General features: G+C 49.6%; 6 protein-coding genes across 6 annotated transcripts; 2 read left to right on the forward strand and 4 right to left on the reverse strand.

Annotated features, from left to right (window-relative positions):
- Positions 1-158: 158 nt before the first annotated feature.
- On the forward strand, positions 159-2,681 carry N7446_011511 (tRNA ligase; the record flags this gene model as incomplete). Its single annotated transcript, XM_058520253.1, has 1 exon — positions 159-2,681. One exon carries the CDS (start codon positions 159-161, stop codon positions 2,679-2,681), a length of 2,523 nt encoding a protein of 840 aa, XP_058367777.1.
- Positions 2,682-3,298: 617 nt separating this feature from the next.
- Positions 3,299-4,989, reverse strand: N7446_011512 (putative Golgi traffic protein SFT2; the record flags this gene model as incomplete). Its single annotated transcript, XM_058520254.1, has 4 exons — positions 3,299-3,451; positions 4,015-4,165; positions 4,458-4,578; positions 4,758-4,989. 4 exons carry the CDS (start codon positions 4,987-4,989, stop codon positions 3,299-3,301), a joined length of 657 nt encoding a protein of 218 aa, XP_058367778.1.
- Positions 4,990-8,968: 3,979 nt separating this feature from the next.
- Positions 8,969-10,525, forward strand: N7446_011513 (basic helix-loop-helix domain-containing protein; the record flags this gene model as incomplete). The annotated part of the gene is made up of 1 exon (XM_058520255.1): positions 8,969-10,525. The coding sequence occupies one exon, from the start codon at positions 8,969-8,971 to the stop codon at positions 10,523-10,525; it is 1,557 nt and encodes a 518-aa protein (XP_058367779.1).
- A 2,082-nt stretch (positions 10,526-12,607) lies between these two features.
- Positions 12,608-13,270, reverse strand: N7446_011514 (uncharacterized protein; the record flags this gene model as incomplete). The annotated part of the gene is made up of 1 exon (XM_058520256.1): positions 12,608-13,270. One exon carries the CDS (start codon positions 13,268-13,270, stop codon positions 12,608-12,610), a length of 663 nt encoding a protein of 220 aa, XP_058367780.1.
- Positions 13,271-14,070: 800 nt separating this feature from the next.
- Positions 14,071-15,859, reverse strand: N7446_011515 (uncharacterized protein; the record flags this gene model as incomplete). The annotated part of the gene is made up of 5 exons (XM_058520257.1): positions 14,071-14,651; positions 14,708-15,014; positions 15,064-15,312; positions 15,365-15,619; positions 15,668-15,859. 5 exons carry the CDS (start codon positions 15,857-15,859, stop codon positions 14,071-14,073), a joined length of 1,584 nt encoding a protein of 527 aa, XP_058367781.1.
- A 4,032-nt stretch (positions 15,860-19,891) lies between these two features.
- On the reverse strand, positions 19,892-21,155 carry N7446_011516 (SUR7/PalI family protein; the record flags this gene model as incomplete). The annotated part of the gene is made up of 2 exons (XM_058520258.1): positions 19,892-20,673; positions 20,732-21,155. 2 exons carry the CDS (start codon positions 21,153-21,155, stop codon positions 19,892-19,894), a joined length of 1,206 nt encoding a protein of 401 aa, XP_058367782.1.
- Positions 21,156-21,610: the final 455 nt, after the last annotated feature.

A 21,610-nucleotide genomic window follows, 5' to 3' on the forward strand; every position in this document is an offset into this window, starting at 1 on the left:
CTCCTGTTTGATCTCGAGGAGACATTTCTCTCTCTCTCTCTCTTTCTCAATTTCCTACTTCACTTCATCACCTCTTTCGCGCCTCTCTCCTTCCCCCACCTTGGATCTGCCCCTCCATCAGCTCTAGATCTCCAGCATCGCGACAACGCACCTGGATCATGGCGACTCAAGATCCCTCCGAGGTCGCACAACTGGTGCGCGACTTGGAAGATGCGCGCAAACAGTCCAAGGGCGAGAAAAAGCAAAAGTTCACCTGCAAGAAGGCAACATTCACAGTCGCCGGTACCAACAATGTGACTGTGGACTCGTGGAAGTTCCAAGACTGGGATTACAAGCGCTCTGGTCTCCCAACCTACGCCCGTGGTCTCTTTACCACCCGCCGCAAGGACGGCATCCCCGAAATCGCGACGCGCGGGTACGACAAGTTCTTCAATATCAACGAAACAACTAACACCCAATGGCACAACATCGAGAAGCATACCAAGGGTCCTTACGAACTTAGTGTGAAGGAGAATGGATGTATTATCTTCATTTCTGCACTGGAAGATGACAAACTTTTGGTCTGCAGCAAGCACTCCACTGGAGTTCGAGAGGACACCGACCAGAGCCACGCACAGGTCGGAGAGCGCTGGACAGAGCACCATGTCTCGTCGGTTGGTCGAAATGTCAAGGACCTTGCACGGACCCTGCGTGAGATGAATGTCACAGCTGTTGGAGAGCTCTGTGATGACAGCTTTGAGGAGCACGTTCTGGCCTACGATGAGGCTGCGTCTGGTATCTACCTTCACGGTCTCAACTACAATCAGCCCGGCTTCACTACAATGTCTTCCTACAAGGTACACGAGTTTGCAGATGCGTGGGGTTTCAAAAAGGCCAAGTTTGAGGTATTGGATGATATCTTTCGAGTACGATCCTTCCTTGAAGGGTGCGCCGAGACTGGTACTTGGGATGGGCGTGAAACTGAAGGCTTTGTGATTCGATGCCAGCTCAGCGACAATGGAACGGGGCCATATCGCGATTGGTTCTTCAAGTACAAGTTCGAGGAGCCCTACCTGATGTACCGCCAGTGGCGTGAATGCACAAAAGCCGTTATTGGAGGGAAACTTCCCAAGATAAGGAAGCACGAACAGATCACACAGGAGTATCTACAGTTCGCTCGGAGGAAGCTTATCAAGGACCCCAAGATGGCCAAGGAGTATCTTCACAACCACGGTATCATCTCCTTGCGTGAGGAATTCTTGAAGGAGAGAGGACTGAAGGGATCTGAAATCATTGCCATGGAAGCAAACGCGCAGGCGAGTTCAAAGGAGATATCCCGTAACATTATTCTTGCACCTATTGCCACTCTCGGATGTGGAAAGACAACAGTCGCTCTCGCTTTGGTCAAGCTTTTCGGATGGGGACATGTTCAAAACGATAACATCCCCAAGCAAAAGAACAAGCCGAAGAAATTCGCATTTGAAGTCAGCGAGGCTCTGTCGAATCACCCAGTTGTCATCGCAGACCGCAACAACCACCAACGACGCGAACGCAAGCAGCTCATGGATGATATTTACCCTGTGCTCAACGATGCCCAATTCGTCGCTCTTCACTACGTCCACGAGCCCAAGGGTCAGCTTCTGCCTAAGATCAAGGAAATCACTCGGAAACGAGTGCTGGAACGTGGCGACAATCACCAGTCGATCCGAGCCGGAACCAACTCGAACCACGAGACCATTGGGATCATGGATGGCTTCCTCACCCGCTTCGAGGGAATCGACACGACCCGCGAGCCCGACGAGAACTACCACCACGTCATCGACCTCGACGTCTGTGCCTCGTCCCGCGAGAACCTCGAGACCGTCGTCAAAGCGCTCCATGCTGCCTATCCCAAGGTAGTCCCGAAGGTGCCGACATCTGAAGAACTCGACTCCGCAATCAACGCCTCGCTGAACGACTATCGCGTCGAGACAGACCTCAGCTACAGCTACGGCGGAACCCAGAAACAAAAGAACAAAAACAAGGCCCAAACCACAGAGACCATCCCCGGCCAAGCTGGCGAATCCCCGCTGTCCCCAACAACTCTCTCCAAGAAAATTGAATACTTCAACATCTCCCTCCCACCAAAGGAAATAACCACCGTCCTCAACTTCATCTTCAGCAACTCCTCAGACGCAAGAACAGCCCAACTCTACAACCAACTCTCCCAAACCCGCCGCCTCCAACCAACCTTCCACGTAACCCTCATCCACCGTGCCTCAAAGAAAGATAACCCGCAAATCTGGGACTCGCTCACAGAACGCTACATCAAATCCCACGCAACCTCCACATCCAACAATCAAATTCAAATCCAAACCCCTCCAACTCTGGGCACAGCGCGCGTCCGTCTAGAACGCCTAGTTTGGGATAATCGTCTCATGGCCTTCGTGGCGCGCATCTTGCCTGCCGGCGCAGAAGCAGAATCTGATACACCCGCCATGGCGCCTGTTTCTGAGGCTGATTGGCCTTGTGCGAATGCCATTCCGCACATTACTGTCGGTACGGTTTCGCAGGATGTTAAGCCCAAGGAGAGTAATGATTTGCTGAAACGGTGGGTTGAGGTTGGGTCTGGTGGTGAGACTGGGATTTTTGAGGCTGAGATTCCGGGTGTTAAGATCGTTGAGGGGGTTGTTGGGTTGGTTATGAGTAGGGGGAAGTGTTGAGTTTGAGTTTGAGTATGGGATGGATGGAGTTGGTGAGATGGACAGGTGTTGATAGCTCTTGCTTTGACTGTGACTTTGGCATGGCTATGGCTATGGCGAAGTTTTGATCTTGAGATTTGCATTGCATTACTTGCTAGCAGCCCTTTTATTTGTTTCTATTTGTTATGCAGCGAGGTACCCTCCTGTTCTTAGGACAGGGAACTCGCTTGCTCCAGCATCGAGATGGACAATCATGTATGACATACATACACTTTTAGCCAGGATACGAAACCAGTTACTTTATCTTTATCATACCTTGGACGAGTTTCCGTCCAGTACTGCAAATCCACTATTCACTATTGTAGTACATAGACAAAGTCACTATCATTGCTAAGGGGATGCAAATGTTCAAGGGAAAGAAAAGGCTTGACTAAGATCTAGCTTGATGATGTATACACAAGAGAAGGCTCATAACGATACTAGGAAATATAAGCCGAGGCAAAAAGTAACACGGGGTCGTTACGCTGCAAAGACTATCACGCTACGCGAAGGCTTCACAGAGTAGGGTGTATGTAAATATGGCCATGATGCAAGAATCCACCCCGGAGGCAACCGCATATCCATTTGTTCATTTCCATCTATCCGCTCACCCAGGCAGTAACGCGCGACGCTCCAAAGCGACCCATGTATTGCAGACCGGTGCTTCCCATAGGGAAATAGCTGACAAGGTACCAGACCAGGGCGGCGAGTTGGAAGATGGAGGAGATGAGGGTGAGGAGGAGGTTTTGGAGCTAGAGACGAGTCAATGAATGGTTCTCTGTCGCGACAGATATTTTTTCTTTCTGTTGTTGCGTTGTGAGGGGTTGAAGAGATGAAGCTGGAATATGCGCAAGGCAAGAAAGCACAGCAGCAACAGCATTTGCCAGGGACGGTGAGACAAAAAGATCACGACTGTTCTGGACTTTGGACTCTGTCGCACTGGGGTGTGTCGGACAAGGTGAACCAAGGGAATTCTCATCCAAGACCCGCGCGGTGTGAGACGTGGTACAAGAGTCGAGAAGCCGACGGGATAGAGGGTGGCATAATCGAGGGAGCTAGATTCGGGATTTGGCCAACGGGGTCATGATAGACGGTACTCAGGTTGCACTGCACGATGGAGCAAGGCTACAAGATTCACCTTTTCCCGGTGGAATGCGACCATACCTCACGTCTGGGTAGAGCGATGTGCAACAAACAGGGAAATGGAAAGATGATCTTGAAAGGGAGAGATCGGCAAGGCCGAAGATAGAGCAAGACCGAAATGGGAAAGAGAGGTAAAGCCAAAGGATAGAATAGGAAGTATTGATTTACTTACCCCGATAGCAAAGTACAGAGTCAGCGCGATGGATCCGAAATAAGCCGCTGTGAATGGAAGCCGTGGTCCCGAGACCAAATGTTTAGCGTAGGACCAGGGTCCCATGAGGACCGCCCATGATAACAAAAACAGGACTGAGCCGACAGACCATCTAAAGAAAGGGCCCGTTAGCATGAATTATCCAAGACAAAGCAGACTGCAGCTCTTGGCATGAGGCGCAGATATAGGTTTGGATCAGGACGAATCACGTCGCTGGACGAGGGATGTATGCGCACATGGCCCTAACCACAATAGACTTATGACCTGGGTGGCCGCGACTCGGGATTTGAGTGGTCGTCCAGGAGCATGAGAGTGCTGAGAAAAAAGAGGAAGGGTAGGATGGAAAGGTCATAGCTGGAGGGGTAGTCCATGGTCGTGCAGGCCATATAGAAATGGAGACTTACAAGATGGCAAATTTGCGGGGCTTGAGTGACAAGACAGGGAACAAGAAGAAGCAGATCATGAAACAGACTGCAGCACCCAAATTACATGCACCGAAAATGAGCATACGGTCCCACCGACTCACTATACGCAGTCAGTCTTAGTGCATTTCTCTCTCCTCTCCTGTCGGATCACAACCAGTTAAACAAGCATGGTGGAAATGAATCCTGCCGGCGCAGGAACTGCAATCTCATCACCTGGGCTCATGTAACGGTGGACGGGACGATCGGAGGATCAGAGGGTTACAAGCCAAGAGGACTTACAAGCAAAGAAGCCCTCTTCTTCTTCCCGACGATTGGCTGCGGGTAAAGGAGCCCCGGGGCCGTCATTGTGAGTGGGCAGTTGAACGTAACCCCCCTCCCCGAACGGGTTCAAGGATTGTAGGCGGGAGAAAAATGGGGTAGATGATGATGCGCCAGTGCGGACCGGAAGATCCGGATCTCTACGCGACCAACCTAGTGAGTTGACGGAGTCTCGAAACGAGTTGTTTGCCATGATTGAAAATCAGTTAATAGTCAATATCCCAATTGAAGGGAGCAGCGAAGGGAGCGTGCACGACGGCGTCTGCAGAGAAGGCCCGTGGTCCAGGACGTAAAGACAGAGAAAAACGTCTGCAGGGACTATGCGAGATGTAGTGCAGATGATCTGCGGCGGATGATGGCTGATCGTCAAGGATTGGCTGGGGGCGGAGACCAGATCAAGCTAACAGAGGAGCAGATGACGAGTGTGCCGAACGCGGGTTCAGTTTCCGAGAGGTTGAGATACGCCGTGACTCAATATTTGCTATCTTGAGGAAAGTTCGCCGACGCAAAGAATAATGCGCAAGCTCGAGATAGGGTATGTTCCGGAAATGGCAAAGTGTTGTTAGCCTTATGTTCTCCGCAAAAAGGAGTTGCCTGGTCTGATGGGCAAATTATTCAGCTTGAGTATTATGTGGCTTAGTCTGGCGCAGCCCCAGTGGATCGTAATCGAGCGTGCGACGTTCAAGGACGGTCCACCCAAGCGGAAGATAGATGGGGAGCGTTGAACCTTTCAAGCAGGATCCGAGAAAGGGTGGGAAGCGGACACGGCGCAGGGAGTCGACAGCTGCTGATTGGACCAGGAAGCGCTGCGCTATCGATGAAGGAGGGGGAGAAGACGAGGGGTGAATCAAGGCAATGACGAGATGGCGCGAAGCTACCGATGCGACCAGCCCGATCGGCGCTGACTGGAGCTGTCAGATGACGATCCAATAATCGAGCGATGTGATATCAGATCAAGCGTAAAACGTAGAAGTACACACCTGTTGATATGTTGATATGCTGATATGTTGATATGTTAGAGTGGTTGAACATGGACGGGGGTTGGGGAAAGGGGGCTAATGCCCAAAGGGGCTTAGCGTGGCCTACAAGTATACTTCACCCCATCGCAAGTATTATTCCTTTCCTTTATTGTTTTATTCTTTTGTTTAGCTTGTCTCTGGCACCTTGGACACTACTATGCATTCCCCTCTTTCTTCGCTTCGCGCCGTTTCCGCTCGAATTTGTCAAACTTTCCAGCTCAGCCTAGAACAGGACTACACTTTGCTCTAAGTTTGGAACTATTGACCACTCAACTTATTCCAAATTATTCCCAACCTATTTGTACTTATTGCTTATTATTCGACAGTCTCTCCCAGAATGCCCAAGTGGAGCCTCGATATACCACATAATATATGTTTTGATCTAACTCGATCCGGGATTGCAACCCCCTCATAGGCCCTCCATGGTGCAGTCATTAGTGGCCGTCCTTCGTCGATCCTCCATGGCCGGTGCGCACCCTGTTGGCGATCCATAATATACCAGTGCAAATCGTATTGTCTGAAGAAACATCTCAAATGATAACGGACACCATTTCCGGTTGTCGTATCGAAGAACTCCCTGCATAAAATACGCAGGCCCATGTAGCTACCCGTGTACGACATGGAAATATCCGATAATCCAATCCTCCTACGTCACATCGGCTCTATTTCACCCTGCTTTCACTACTTCTTCCCCGAGGCGTATTACCCCGTAGAATGTCCGACGCACATGAGCCGGACTCTTGACCTCCCCGGAATGGAGGACACCATAGAGCAAGATGTCGTCATCCTAGGGTCCTTTGCGTGGATCTCTGTGAATATCCTGAATATCTTGACTACTACTGCATGAAAGGAAGCCCTTGCGTGGATACTCGGCGTGTATCGCCGAACCTTGACGGGACGGGACGTCTGGTCCATTTCCCCTCCCAAACCCCGGAGATCACTCCCCATCCGTCGATCCCGGACATCATCACCAGTGGCTCAGGATACTTTGGAAACTTTGGCGATGTGGCTCACTCTGTTGTGAGGTGTATTGGTCTCTGTCACTATTGGCGGGTGTTCTAAGACACATTCCAACCCCTCCAATCGTGTCTCTCCGCCACATTCTTGAAATCACCTTGTTGGAGCATGAATCCCAAAATCTGGTTTGAAATGCCGAGTATCTTGTTCAAAAGGTATGTTACTCGAGTCTCTGATTATTCTCTTAACCGCCATAGCCCTCGACTACGCAGCCTTGTACGTAAACCCAAACTACCACTGCACCGTCGAAGCGGAGTGGTAAGGTCCAAGCTCCCTTAACCGTCGATCATGGTGATGATCGTCACTCCAATGTCCTCTGCACGACATCGCACATGAAGAACAGACCGCACTGATCCACTTACAGAGTGATAGGGCTTACTGTGGACGGTCTGTGGGTTTCATTCACAGCCACATACATTTACGCATACATCTACGTATGCATGGTCTTTCCCCCGTTGGTATTGCCAAGGTAATAAGCAGATAGGGCTATACATGTTATATTCTCCGGATGATATCTACTGTCGATCTCGTCCAACTCCGGCGTCTCCCGCTCTGTTTCAATACTTCTTGCATACCTGCAGAGATCAACCATGACCATCCACATGGTCTCATTCGCGGATCTTGAACATGCAGACTCTCTATATATATTAGGGTTTCACTCTGTATGGTATGCTTGTAACCCGGCCATCTGATACATTCTCTGTCCAAGACACCCGTGAGTCATGTCACAGGTGATAAACCTCCCAACGGGCATCATGGGATAGCCGTTTTACTCGATCCGGCTGTATCACCCTTCCCCCTTTGTGCAGTGCTTTTTTATTTCTTTTTCTTTTTCTTTTCTTTTATCGATCTATTGTACCCAGGCTCGGGGGTTTACCGTTGCCACCCCTCCACACCCTCTATCTTTTGATGTAGTAGTCGACTTATTTAATAAATATATTTGTAGCCCGGTAAGCCTCATCGATTCCCACCGATCGACGGGCTGCATGACCGATGTTGTAATATATCAAATGAGAGATGCAGGAGAGCGCCGCTTGAGTTCATAAAGTCTCCATCCCCTCCCCTCGTCTGCGAAACCTGCAAGTGCTTTCACCTCTTCTCGCGTGTTTGATGAGTTGTCATTGCATATTCTCCATCCCTCACCTTATGATTCGTGAGTCTTGGACTATACCTTACTCAAGCTTAGCTTTGATGTTACTGCACTCCTATACGGTATGTCTTCCTCTGTTCCTGCATCTTATGGCAGCCTGGGGGCTCCACATGTGATGGGGCTCTGCTATGACGTGTCCATAGTTCTTCCATTTGTTGAAGATATTTATATCCATGGATGTTAGCTAACGTGGACTTAGTCTCGATCTATACCTATCTATATTTATAGGTAACGACTTATACTTTACAACGTAAGTGACAACTTCATATTGCTTTTTTGTGTCTTGTGTCAAGGATCAAAGCGGCCTCGTATCGCTGAGAGCCTGAAGCGAGCAAGCCAAGAGGGTCAAGGCAACACAGCTGAGAGACGTGGAGTTCTTCGAGAACAAATCTCCAGATCGCCACTCCTCACCGCCCGGCGCCCACCGCTTCTTCCCCCACTCTCCAATGCATCTTGACATTTCCATCTCTCTTGCTGGCTTTGCTTTTGGCTTGACTGTGCTCGGCATTCAGCCTCAGGTCTCAGCCCTTACTTTGTTTCTCCGATCCTGTTTCCTCGTGTTGCAGGACCATCTTAGTACTGTTGGTTGCTGGCTTACACAGATCTTCAAAGGTCGTCCCTTGCGATTACGGTCTTCCCCCGATCTGCACGGACGGTTGTTCTCCGCAGTCGACTCATCCCGGCTTTCGACGGAATTTCTCTTCCTCCATTCCTCTGATTTTCAAGGGTAATTATCCTGCATTCCTTCTCTTTTCGCGTTGCCTTGTGCTTGGTTGCCTGCTTGACTTAGCGCACGGCTCCTTTACGGGCGGGGTTGAATTGACCAACGTTTCATACGCAGATCTCTTCCATCACTTTCAGGCGTCTCATTCGTCTGATTTCCACTTCTGCCACGGAGAGTCAGTAGTACAGGGACTACGACTCCTCCCTTTAACCACTCGCCGATTTACATCGCAAACCCCAACCCAACATTCTCGCACCAGGCTATGGCGGAAGCGAGTCTTTTCATTAAACACGAATCCGACGACCACAACCCTTTCATGATGTCGCACTCCGGTTACTCGATGGGTAACCAATTTGGCAACCCCAACGATGGGGTGGACCCTTCCGACTTGACCATGCAGCAACAGAATGGCTTCATGCCTTACTCTTACGGCTCGCAGCAGAACATGTCATCCAGCTTCAACTTCGGAAACTCCGGCATCGACACAGATGAGTTGCTGGATTTGGAGATCAGCGGGCAGAATGGTGTCCAGCGTGATAGCAGCATGAACTATCTCCAGGACCAGTCTGGCGGCATCGCCATGAGTCATCAGAGCCAGATGTCACACATGTACTCAAACACCCCCGACAACGCGCCGATGGCTAGCCCGTTCGTCCACAACAGCTTCAACTATGATCAATACCGGATGAACCAGCAAAACCCTCACATCCAGAATGCCAGTTCTTTTGACCAGAACTATCTCAGCACCAAGTCCCGCCCGAGCATTCAGGGAATGGATCGCACCTCATCGGACGGTCGCAGCCCAATGACCCCCAAGACTCCAGCACTTGGTTCCTTGACCCTCGGTACCCCGGAGTCTGGCAGCTTCCCATCTCAGCCAATTCGGACCGGATTGCAGGCTCGCCACCAGAAGACGTTCTCCAACCAGTGGGATGGAACTTCTGGTAGCGCGCAGTCCTACGTTGAGTCCTCTCCCATCTCCTCCCCTCCTCAACAATCGCACCACACTGGCATGTCGGAAATCCTCAAGTCTGGCAAGCATGCCTCGCTGCCCGCCAAGGTTGACAGTCACCTTCCGGGCGGTGGAGACCTCGAGTCTCAGGAAGCCAAGCGCCGACGCCGCCGTGCCTCGCACAACTTGGTTGAACGCCGCCGCCGCGATAATATCAACGAACGAATCCAAGATCTGTCACACCTCGTTCCTCAGCACCGTCTGGAAGACGACAAAGTCCGTAAGCAGCTTGTCAACAGCAGCGCCCTCTCCATGGCCAGCGCAGGCGGAAGCGCCGCTACCTCTCTCCTTGCGGGTGGCAACGGTCGTCGCGCGACCCCGGGCAACATCACCATGGGTCTCCCCATCGAAGAAAAGGAGAAGGGTCCCAACAAAGGTGACATCCTCAACGGTGCCGTCAGCTGGACCCGCGATCTGATGTGGGCTTTGCACGTCAAATACCAACAAGAGGCGGAGCTCGCTGAATTGATCACTAGCCTGGGCGGAACCTGGCCATTCGAGCAAACCGAGGAAGAGAAGCGCATGCGCAGCGAGATTCTTGACGCATTGGAGAAGAACGATCCGACCTCTTTCAGCTACACCCGTGGACCTGGCAGTGGCCTCCGTGTTCCCAAGCACACCAACATTGCCGGCGACGCCGTGCAGGGTGGTGACAGCTCTGGTCTTACTCCCCCCAGTCTTAGCCCTTCGTTCCACAGTGGCGCCAGCAGTGCCAACGGTGGTGGCCAGGCACAGTACTGGAATAGTGCTGGTCATGCCGCTATGAGCTTCAAGGAGGAGGACGAGTATGGCATGGAGATGAACTAATTGTCTTGCCTTTTGCCTTTCATATCTGGTCATTGTGGCTTGTTGCATACACGGCGTCTAATGGGGACCCGATCAGTCGGCGTACCGGGAGTGAAAGACGGCTCATTATTCCTTTCTCTACTTCTTGGTTTATGTTTGGTTTAATTTGCATCCATCTATCATCAATTGTGGTCTCTCTGCTTGTATCCATGTCTGATCTTGTTTTATTCTGGGTTCTGTGTTTTTATTTTCGGTTACTGGCTTATTTCTATTCATTATCGATACCCTGTCTCTTTTCTTTCTTTGCCATATCTTACCTTCTTTGTTCCGACCTACATCGTCGATCTACACGTCTTCAGATGCGGATTTGGATCTGGACCCACATGTCGATGATCTTGATGTTTGGTCTGTGTATGTCTGTCATTTTTGTGAACACGAACTGGACCTGAACTTTGAACGCTGGTTCTGACTTTGATCGTTTTCAATTCTCTTCTTGATGACTTGATTACCTCATTGCAAGGTCAATCCTTACTTTTGTGTCTTGCCCATTCTTTGCACAATAAACGATGCATGCATTTTTCCCTAATACCCCTTTTGCTTTACTGTTGTCTATGAATCAAGCTCCATTTTCTTTTATACATATATATGGCAACCGTGATCTCGGTAGTACTTATAGTCTGTGAGTAGTGTAGGCGTTGACTGGTTTACACTGTCCTTGAGAGTTAAATTACAGGATGGATCGAAATCAGTTTCACCGCTTGCACACAGAGATTCTTTCTCGAACTCTATTTCGAAACACGCTATACCTATTAAATTTACTATGCCACTGACCCATTTCTTTGGCGGTATTACGGTACAACTGTAAATAACAATGTATGTAGTTTCAGTATAAGTTAGAACTTGTAATTATGTTGTCATATCGCTTTACTAATATGTAAGACCATCTTCTTTGTGCCACGCATTGATTCATAGTTCGCTGCAACACTCCCATCCCGCACACCTGCGATCCGGAGCTCTCCACAGCTTAAGCGCAGGATGCCCCAAGACAGTCTTCCTTTGAGCCATATTTCTATTGGGGTTCGCAATTTTGAGATATCAAAGAAATTTTATTCCGCCACACTCTCTCCTCTCGGTCTAGGTCTTGTGTATGAGAGGCGCACTTCGCTATCAAGATCCGAACCCCGCACCCTAGGATATGGCCCCGACGAAGATAACGAGATTGTTAACATCTTTGAGCATGGTGACGAAGCACATGCACCCGGGCGAGGATGTCACATTGCTTTTAATGCTTCAAGTCACAATATAGTTGTGGCCTTCTATACGGCGGCTATAGCGAATGGGGGAATTTGCAACGGCAAGCCTGGATTGCGGGAACATTACGGTCAAACCTATTTTGCTGCCTTTGTTATTGACCCTGATGGATGGAGGTTAGAGGCGGTGTGTAAATCTGCACCTACTAAATGTTAACTTAAAATCTATACTATACTACCTACGCAAACTGTACCTTGCCGACGCTCTCGATTTAGTACGAGCTTGCTCAGCGAAATAGGAAAACTCCTTGGGGCTTAACTATCCGGATACTTTGGCGAATCCCGAAATTTCGATAAAATTGGCGGCTGAGGGGCTGGGTATTAATGCATATGATAGGACGAGCTCTTGATAAAGTCTTTTGAAATAGCGAGTTCTCCTTCGTACTATGATTGCTGGAATACACTACGATAGTTGACTTGATATAGATCACGCAAAAGCACTTTCTTTTAGCATTTGTCTTTCACTGAAATTGACCTCATGCGACCGTTGCTCATAAGAGAGTAACGATGGTAATGACGGAACTGGTCAAGGAAATGAGCTATGAGGGGTAACGAGGTGTGAGTATTGATGGTAAGGGTATTTCAAGTAATTCGTCGAATCCACTACAATATTTTGTGAAGTTTTATTACAATACAATTCCATCATCCGAATTGAGCTAAAGCAAACACACATTAGGTTTTTATAGAATCACCCGGACCACGACGAATACCATGACATGACCTTTCCGCAGCAACTGTACGATACTCCGTAGAGGTCTATGCATGTGACTTTACTGACTTGTAGATTGATTGGCTATCGATGGCGCGTTTGTTTGGCATCCAGCCTCGCTTCTCTAGATAGTTGGGAGATAACAAGCCAGGGTCCACAGATCATTTCTAAGCTCATATCCTCAACCCCAAGAGCCTCATCCGGCATCGCCAAGTCCTCAAACCCAGTAACATGAGCCCGACATAACTTTTCGATCTCTTTGATCTCACTCTCGGTACGTCCTTTGTGTCGCAGTGTGAAGAGCAGGTGAATGTGGCTTTGTTCGAGGACGGTTAGGAGGGTGTAGATCGCCTTCAGTGGCCACTCTTTGCTTTGGAGGGTTTGAAAGATCTCCTTGTAGGGTGGTGTCAGGGATGAGAGGTAGGTTTGAATAATCTGGTATGGACTGTATTCATCGTTGGCGTCACAGTTGATATCAGTGTTGGCGTCACTGTTGGCATAAGTGTCGGCATCAGTGTTGTGATGACTATGATGATCTTTGTCATCGGCATCGGCATTGGCATGACCATTATCCTGCAAAGCAGGAATCCGATCCCGAGCATCCATATCCCGAGCCATGCGGGAAATATACTCAAGAGTTCTGATCTGACGCTGTTGATACACGGGAGCGACGGGAAGTACAGTCGGGGGAGAAGACTCAAAATACTCGTCGTCGTCCCAAATTCCGGAGCCAGGCTGGATGGGCATAGCGTAGATAGAAGAAGGCCCTGGGGGAAGGAATGGCGGTAGGCGGAGTTCTGGTTCGGATTGCGAGGAGTTCAATGTTTGCTGTAGGACATCTTCGCGCGCGATTTGGCGTTCATTGAAATCATCTAGCTCTTCTTAGGCTTGCCAGTCTACGGTACGACTGCCCGCTGCGGTTGTCTCAATCATGGCGAGATACATGATTGAGGGTAGGTTATGAATGTAGTGGATGAGGGATGAAGAAGTTTGAAAGAGGAGAGAAGAGATGAATCATCATGAAGTGAGCTTTACGGTTGTTTTGGTTACATGGGATATCGCCATGGCGATGAGGCTGTCTTGCAATATGTGATATCGCAATATATGGAATTTGGGATACGATATGCATATTTTTTTGGAGGCTAAAGCTTAGACATGTATGTATGAGTCTGGATTAACCTTGCTAGTGGTTTCGTGAAGTGTTACAATATCCAGCATCTCTATACATGTATTCGATGCTGACTATACTTCCAACCTTCATTGAGTAGCGTTAAGCCTCTAGCACTGACAAGCAGGGCGTTGTAGAACGTATTATAGCTCTTTGTGCTTGTCGAAGGCATCGCGATTATCTGGTAATAAACAACTGAAACAGACTATTAATTGGAGGTCAAATAATAATATTGAGCGCGTATGTCACGCATGATTGAATTCGTTGATCATGTAACTTTTTGTTATCGAAAGAGCTAGATAGATACTTGAAGATAGCTTCTGAAGTATCGCAGCACAGAACCAGCAGAGATGCTCCGTGACAAGCCAACCACAACCCCTTACTCGTTATCGCGAGCATCAATAATGGTACTCTTGAACTTCCTAGCAGGAACCTTGCGGTTGAACAAGATATCACTCTCACGGTAAGAGCGATGCTTAAGCTCAGGCAAGAAGAAGTAAGCCATCATCCAACAGACACAGGCAGTACCTCCCCAAACATAACCACACTTTCCGGCCAAATTCCAGCCTGTGGTGTTAAGCATCTGCGAAGCCAGGTAGATCATTGGAATCTCAGCAACGTAGTACGCAGCACGACCAACGGCCGTGCTGAGCGCGCGCAGACGCACGGACGATGTCTCGGAAATAATGGTGTAGGAAATTGGTCCGAGGGTACCAGCGAAGACGAAGGAGATGAGGATTCCTAGGACGGCTTGGGCGTAGCTAGTCGCGGTGGTCTGGGGGACGGAGGCGCAGATACCCAGGATGATTAGGAGGGTTATATTAGTTGCTGTGCCCCATAGGTAGATTGTCCGGCGGCCGAACCAGGCGGTGAAGAACCACGAGATGGCGTTGGCGACAAATTGGAGGCATGAGTTGATTAGATTTAGTTGGAAAGAGCGGTCGTGGGAGATTCCGGCTTCTATATGGGGGTTAGTTATGTTTGGATTCATCGGATGTTGGTGAGTGGATGCTTACGTTCGAAGAAGAAGGTCGCTTGGTTGGCAATTAGGTTACCGGCGAAGTTCTGCGATGCGTACATCAAGCAGGTAATGGTGGTTCGGCGCAGGTCGGTTCCCTTGAGGAGGTCGAGGAGGGTTGGGGTACCGCCAATCTGGGCTTCGATCTCCACTGTTCGCTCGATCATGGCCAGGGATTGTTGGGCGTGCTCGGTCGAATCAGCGCCGAGACGCTCGATGGAACGGAGGGCTTCCTTCTTGCGTCCTCGGCGGATGAGCCACCAGGGAGATTCAGGTGCGAGGAAAATAAGGATCAAAAGAGGTGTCTATATGGGTTAGATATTGCTGTAGGATATTGATCCAAAAGGAACTTACAGGGAAGATCCACTGCAGAGCAAGAGGCACACGCCACGCCCATTGGTCATCTCGCTTGTTGTAGCTATAGGTGGCAGCAGCGACAATAATTGAACCAATGGACCAACTCATTTGCAGAGTAGCTGTGCAGGCACCACGGAGGGACAGGGGGACAATCTCACTAGCATAGGCTGGTGAGTTTGCAATGAAGAATCCCCATGGCACGCCTTCCAAAGCTTGTCCAACCACCAGGAGGGTAAGGGAGTTGGCCTAAATTGACTGGTCAGATATGTCCTACAAGCCCCTAGACAGGGACACTCACGAAGAAGGAAACGAAAATGGTGGCGTTCATAAGAATCAGCGCAAAAATGGTAGTCCAACGGTAACCCCAACGGTTGGTGATGGGACCGGCCATAAAGACACCCACGAAAGCACCGCATTGACCGGCTTGGAAGAGGGCACTCTGCCATTTAGTGGGGATAACCCAGGCTTCTCCAACCTTGACGCCGTACTCCACTTGGAAAGCTTTAAGAGCGACGAAGTTACCGTTGAGGAACATGTCGAAAGATTCCATGACCTGATAGAGTCAGCTGTGGTCATTTTGAAGTGCGAAGAGTAAGCTCACGATGGTGAAACACATAGTGAAGGCCCAGAAGCAAGCCCAGGGGTGCTTCTTGACGGCGTCCCAAACGCCCATCTGATGCTCGCGGTTCTCACCATCGAGCGCATCATTCATGAGGTCCTTGTTGACCAGAACCTCGGAGTGCTTAACGTCGACATGAGCGACATGCTCATCCTTTTCCTTGATGGACGTCATCTTGAACTGGTATGTCGATCAATGGGGAAAGAAAAAACGAAGTCAGGTGAAAAGGACAGGGAGTTGAGCTTTTATATTCTAGACTATTCATGTGGGCTAATGGGGCTAATGCTCAATTCCAGGGTGCGCGTGATACGTGGATTAATTTAATGGTAAAATAAAAGTGCATGGATTTTAATCAGCGATCTGATGAGCAGGGGTACCACCTTGCCTTGTGCCGCCGGGCTTTTTCTTTTTCCCCTGGGAAAGGCGATCACGTCGGTTATGTGGCGTTTTTCTCAAACTACCCTATTGGACTGAGTGTTCAGCTGCGGCCAGACAAGGCTAGCCAACGGCGCCGAGGGATTGTGGCGCTCAAGCAAGCCGTTCTTGTAGCGCCAGAGAGGCTTATATTACAGGGGCTTAGGCTTCGGGGGGCACAAGATTTCAAGGCTTTGCGTTACCTCCCGGGTTTCTGCATCTTTGGGGGTAAATTTGGGGATGCGGGGCCCCCGGACAAGATCTCGGAAGGGTGTCCCTATTGCTTATCTCTCGGCCTTGCCTTTTTTTTTTTTAAAAAAAAAAAAAAAGTTTAGCATAGGCTCGAAATTCTCGTGGATAACTGTAGAGTGGCGGTAAGTCAACTGAGTCCAGTCTAGTCTAGAATGAAGATGCATGTCTGTAGGCGAGGCACATTTTGCAGCTAGATTTTAACTCAACCAAGGTTAGACTAGCCGTGCCGGATCTACGGTTGATTAGCTCGGCGGCGCGAAGCGAGATCACATGATTCGATGGATGTTCTAGAGATCGTGTCCAGCAGGACCTTCTTTTCGACACGCGTTTGACATGTACATGATCTTGCATCTTTTCCTAACCCAATTGATAGGGGTGGTATGATCCCACATGGCGAAAAAAGAAGGGAAACGGCCTCATCTCGCGCTGTCCTGCAGTTGGTGGAAAGGAGGGGGAAGCTATCTCCTTCTGGGACTAGTGCCAGCTCCTCGGGTGAAACCCGGGGCAACACCTCAAAGCGGCCTAGTGACTTACCCTTCTCCGTCCATGGTTGCATATGCTTTGTCTCATTTCACACTGATCTTGATGCATATCCTAGCTGGAAACCCGGGGCCCAGGTGGCCAAAAGGTGGTTCACAGATAAACCACGTGGGGCGGGTCTCATTTGGGTAGGATCGGAGCGTGGATTGATTGACAGTTCTCTTCGTATCTCGGTAAATAACGAGCCAATGGACACTCACTGATTTTATTCCCGGACTAAGACCAATTTAACCGCTCTGATCCTCATAAAAGCGGCAGTGGAGATGTGGCGTCTGATTTATATCTTTAACCTAACAGAACAGAATAACCTGAGACACAATGACGGACGGCTCGGTGTAAGATCTATCTGAGATTATTAGGAAAGTGAATGAGCAGATTCGCAATTCTGGCAAAGATTTCGGTAAACAGTTATAGATCCGGGGATGAGAGTTACATAACTCCCACAATTGTTGGCCACATAAATTAGAACTTTATAACGATAGCTCGGTCCTAGAATGAAGTCTATCTAAATCAGCAACTGAGTTGGTAAAATATGATCTACATCATTCTCATACTAACCCTGAGATCTGATGATATTTTTGCTCAGCTCAATGGTTGTATCTGAATGTTTGCTTGTTGGATGATTCTCGACATACATATCTCGTTTGAATAAAAACGAGGAGTTCCTCTTTCTCTTCTCTCTCTTCGTCCCACGCCTCTCCATCACACCATCAACGCTTACCCGCGCGTCGAAGAACCACATTCAAATATTTCTCGATCAGTACAGGTCCCACTGGGACATGAAATGGCAACCTAAGCGCTCAACCCACGTTGTGAGCATCCTTGGCAAGATCTGCATAAAAAAACACTAACCGGTTTGATCCGCAGCAGTGCCTACCATAATCATGAAGAAATACCGGGGGTGGAACCTACCTGCCAAGGACACCGTTCAGCTTTTGTTCCAGGATCCATCCGCTCCTCTCGACAAGGATACAGGATTTAAGGAGTGGTGGAATAGCGTGATCTGGATGCTGAAGGATACCGACTGGATCGTTTGGTTGATTCTTTGATACCGAGGTCCGTTGAACCAACAAGGCTTACTAGAACTGGTTTAAACTTCAATCCTGGTCTCAGCTTGGCTCGAGCAAAACCTGGATAGGCTCCAAAAATGGGAAATGATCAGTCTGGCCGGGATACCACCTTCGTGGATGATTTGATGAAACGAACCCGTTATGGCTCTACTACAGCGATTCTGGACATACTGTGATTTGGGAGGTATGCAGCCACCCGTGAGTGCTATGCTCATTATGTTGCGCGAACTGCAGTACACACCTAAACTCGACAAATTATCCGGATGAGATACGAACGCACTTTCGTAGATCGAGAATCCCGCTATGGCTGTCACCTTCTAAGACTATATCGCCATGCCCGAATGATCTGTCTTTTTGAGACAGAGGTCCTGGGATATGCCAGCTTTGACCGGGTTTACGTGCCTTCCTGAGGATAATTCGTTGACAGATCTCTACCGGTTCGATTGCCCTCTCCATTTTCCAATTGAATACGAAAGCTTCCGGGTATGGTATCAGCTGGTCCATTAAATCCTCAAGCTACACAATCTACATTATTGCCCTAAGCTTCCATGGTGACCAATAGTGTGACGGAGAATTGGAGTTATAAGCTAAGAACAGTAACTGGATATCGTTTTCATAGCTTCAAATAAACGATCGAAACAGAGGAAAAACGGACTTCTGTGTAGAGCAAGTCTAGGGAAAGTATCATGCATACAGTAGCCCACTCAGGTCTGTTAATGACCATCAATTCCTTCTTTCCTTGGCTGTTGCCTGCTATTGTGCGCCATGATGGACTTTAGATAGATTAAAGGGGTTCAGTTCCCTTCTACCGAGGCGTTTATTAACGAATTGAGGAGGCGGTTTAGACGGTATTCGGATCTAGGGGTTCTGCCGACGTACAGTGCACTGGCGATTATTTTAAGGGAGTTGGATCATATTCCTAAACTTGATCTGTTTATTCTCAGGAAGGAGGAGGAGATTTCTAGGGTTGTGAGTCCGGCGGAGGTGGGTACTGTTTGGGATTTTTACGGGTGTTGTGAGGAGATTATTGGGTTTGTTAATGGTAATGATGCTGATTTGCCTGTTCCAGCGAGATTGGGTTCGGGATCGGTATCGGCTGCGGCGCCGGTTCCTCAGATTCAAAGTTGGAATCGGAATTCGGGTGGGGGTGAGGTTGTGAGGGGAAAGTGGCTGCCTCGTGGGATGTTGAATGAGGATTATGCGAGGTGGAAGGTGCATCGGCCTCGATTTATTGATCCTGGCTGTGTTTACTGTGGGCGGTGAGGACATGGGGCTGCTAAATGTTGGTATCTTAATCCTGAATTGCGGCCTGAAGGGCGGAAGCCGGAGGGTGGGCCTTGGGTGTTTGAGCCGAGGACGTGATGTGAACGGGTTAATCTTGGCGATAGTTGGGCTTTGAATTGAGAAAATTTCGTGGAATCTTTGGGAGAGGTTGGGAGTGGCGATTTGATGTGACAAGGCTGCCATACTGGGCATGCGTTGGTGGAGATTGGCCCATCATGACGATCCAGTGGGTCGGAGGTTGGGGATCAGCAGAGATACCGGCATTAGGCTGACTAGCAGCGAATGGAAACTGTTACTTAATAAACGAGAACAGGCTATTTTTAAAGAACAGGGGTGTTGACGCGTACCCCAGGGAAAGGTGGGTTTTATTGAATCAAGGCTAAACGGAAACACGGGGAATATATTCAATGGGAGCTCAAACACAAATCCAATCTATAAGCATGCAGCCCTCTTTACATGCAGTCCAAAATGAAACAAATCGTAAATCCGTACCTAGGTATATAATCGATACTGTATAGCAGGCAGGTGATATATGAGTAAATGTCCAAAAGAAGCGGGAAGCTTTATATGATGGAGGTCGATGTGGACATCAAAGAAGTGCAGTCCCAGTGAAAAAAAGGAAGAAAAATATAGACAGTGGGCTGGATTACTTCGACATGGCATGAGGCTCAGTCGAGTAGGCGTGGTGTTCAGATGAGAAAGTGGTTCCGTTTGTGTGATTTTCGTTCGAGAATGCGTGGTCGTGCCTTGGCTCGATCGGGCTGACATCATGCTCGTTCGAGTAGCCGTGTGTTTGTGCCTGCTGTCCGCCCGAGCGGGCATCGATGCCAGAAGAGACGGCGCGGTGCTCCGCGGCTGTAGCGTCAGATGCGCTGGTATGTGTTGATCCCTTCTCGTGCCAGTTCACACCTTGCGACTTGAGCTGCTTGCGAGCCTTGCGGCCGCGGCAGCAGGCAGCACAGCAAGATCCGATCTGGAGGATGAATGCCAGCAAACTGAAGGCAGAGGCGATCCACATAAAGACTAGCATCTGGGTCCCGACGTGCGCCTGGATGTTGATGCTCGGGTCGGCGTTGGAGAAGACATTCGCGAAGATGACGAACATGACTGTCGCAACGGCCGAACCGACAATTGTGGCCAGCGCAGTGAAGAAGGTCAGGATCAGCAGGGGCAGGGCGCGCAGCCATATAAAAGTGCGGCGGCGGTGCGGCGGCTTGCCGGCGGGCGCGTATTCACCGTTGCCGTTCGCTGGGTTGTAGGCATCGGCCCAGTACTTGACTGTCTGGGGGTGGCGCGAGGATACGGCCAATGGGCCGACAAAGATCATCACAAAGTTGAGGACCGCGGCGGCTAGGAGGAGGCCGAACATCCAGTGTGAGGCGGTACGCGCGAGGGCCAGCGGCTCTTGGATGTCGGATGGCAGGGCGACTGGGAGGATTGTTAGTATCCAAGAGGGAGGGGGTCGATCCTTGGGAATTGCACGTACTACTTGCGCCAGACAGCAGCTCATTCAGGATGATGTCAACCGGGTTGAAAGCATAGAGGGTCTCCGGCTTGGAGCAGTGGGTGATTCCCTGCCCGAGGTATCCTTCACAGAAGTTCCATAGTCCCACAGTATAGAAATCGTGCAGTCCAATGGACTGGGCGATGGAGTTGATCAGGACGGCATTGGGCACGGAGACCGGGATGATGTCGGAGAGATCGAGGTAGAGGAAGTAAGTGCTGCGGATAACGGGCTTATTAGAAATATTGCCAATAACCACCAACACCAAGAAGATCCAGGCGACAAGGTATAAGAAGGCCCGAATGGTACGGTGTGTGTGGACGGTGGATTTACGCCGGCGAGCAATTGGGCGGGTGGAGGTGGAGCGGAAAAAGGGGAGCTTTCGCTTGCCAGTTCCCTCAGTCATGATGAGGGAGAGAACGAAGGTGAAATCCCAATATCCTCGAGAAAGAGGATATGAAGAAGGAAGAATAATTAGGGTTTGCGGTGACGTCCCAACACCTGATCCGGATCTTTGCTTTTTCTCACAGTTTTCCGATCGTCAGCTCTCCCGTGGGATCGTCAGTGGCTGAACACTAGTGCTGGGCCCCCTGGTCTCCGGTGGCGATCAGGCTTATCTTGGGAAACAGCCAGGCTGGATATAGAGAATAGATCAAGAATGAAGATATAATTAGTGTTGGACACAAAGTTGAGACATGTTCACGGGTGAATGTACAGCCTACTACTGAAGTAATACTAGTATTAACCCTAAATTAGCAGTTTTTAGGCAACAGTCGAGACTTCATCTCTGACGGCAGTTTTACCGAAATGAAGCTATTATTGGCCCATCGACCCCCTGCCCAGGTGGGCTGCGTCATCTCC

This window comes from Penicillium canescens (assembly GCF_028828765.1).
Source record: "Penicillium canescens strain IBT 15451 chromosome Unknown utg000008l_segment0_segment0, whole genome shotgun sequence".
NCBI classification, from domain to species: domain Eukaryota; kingdom Fungi; phylum Ascomycota; class Eurotiomycetes; order Eurotiales; family Aspergillaceae; genus Penicillium; species Penicillium canescens.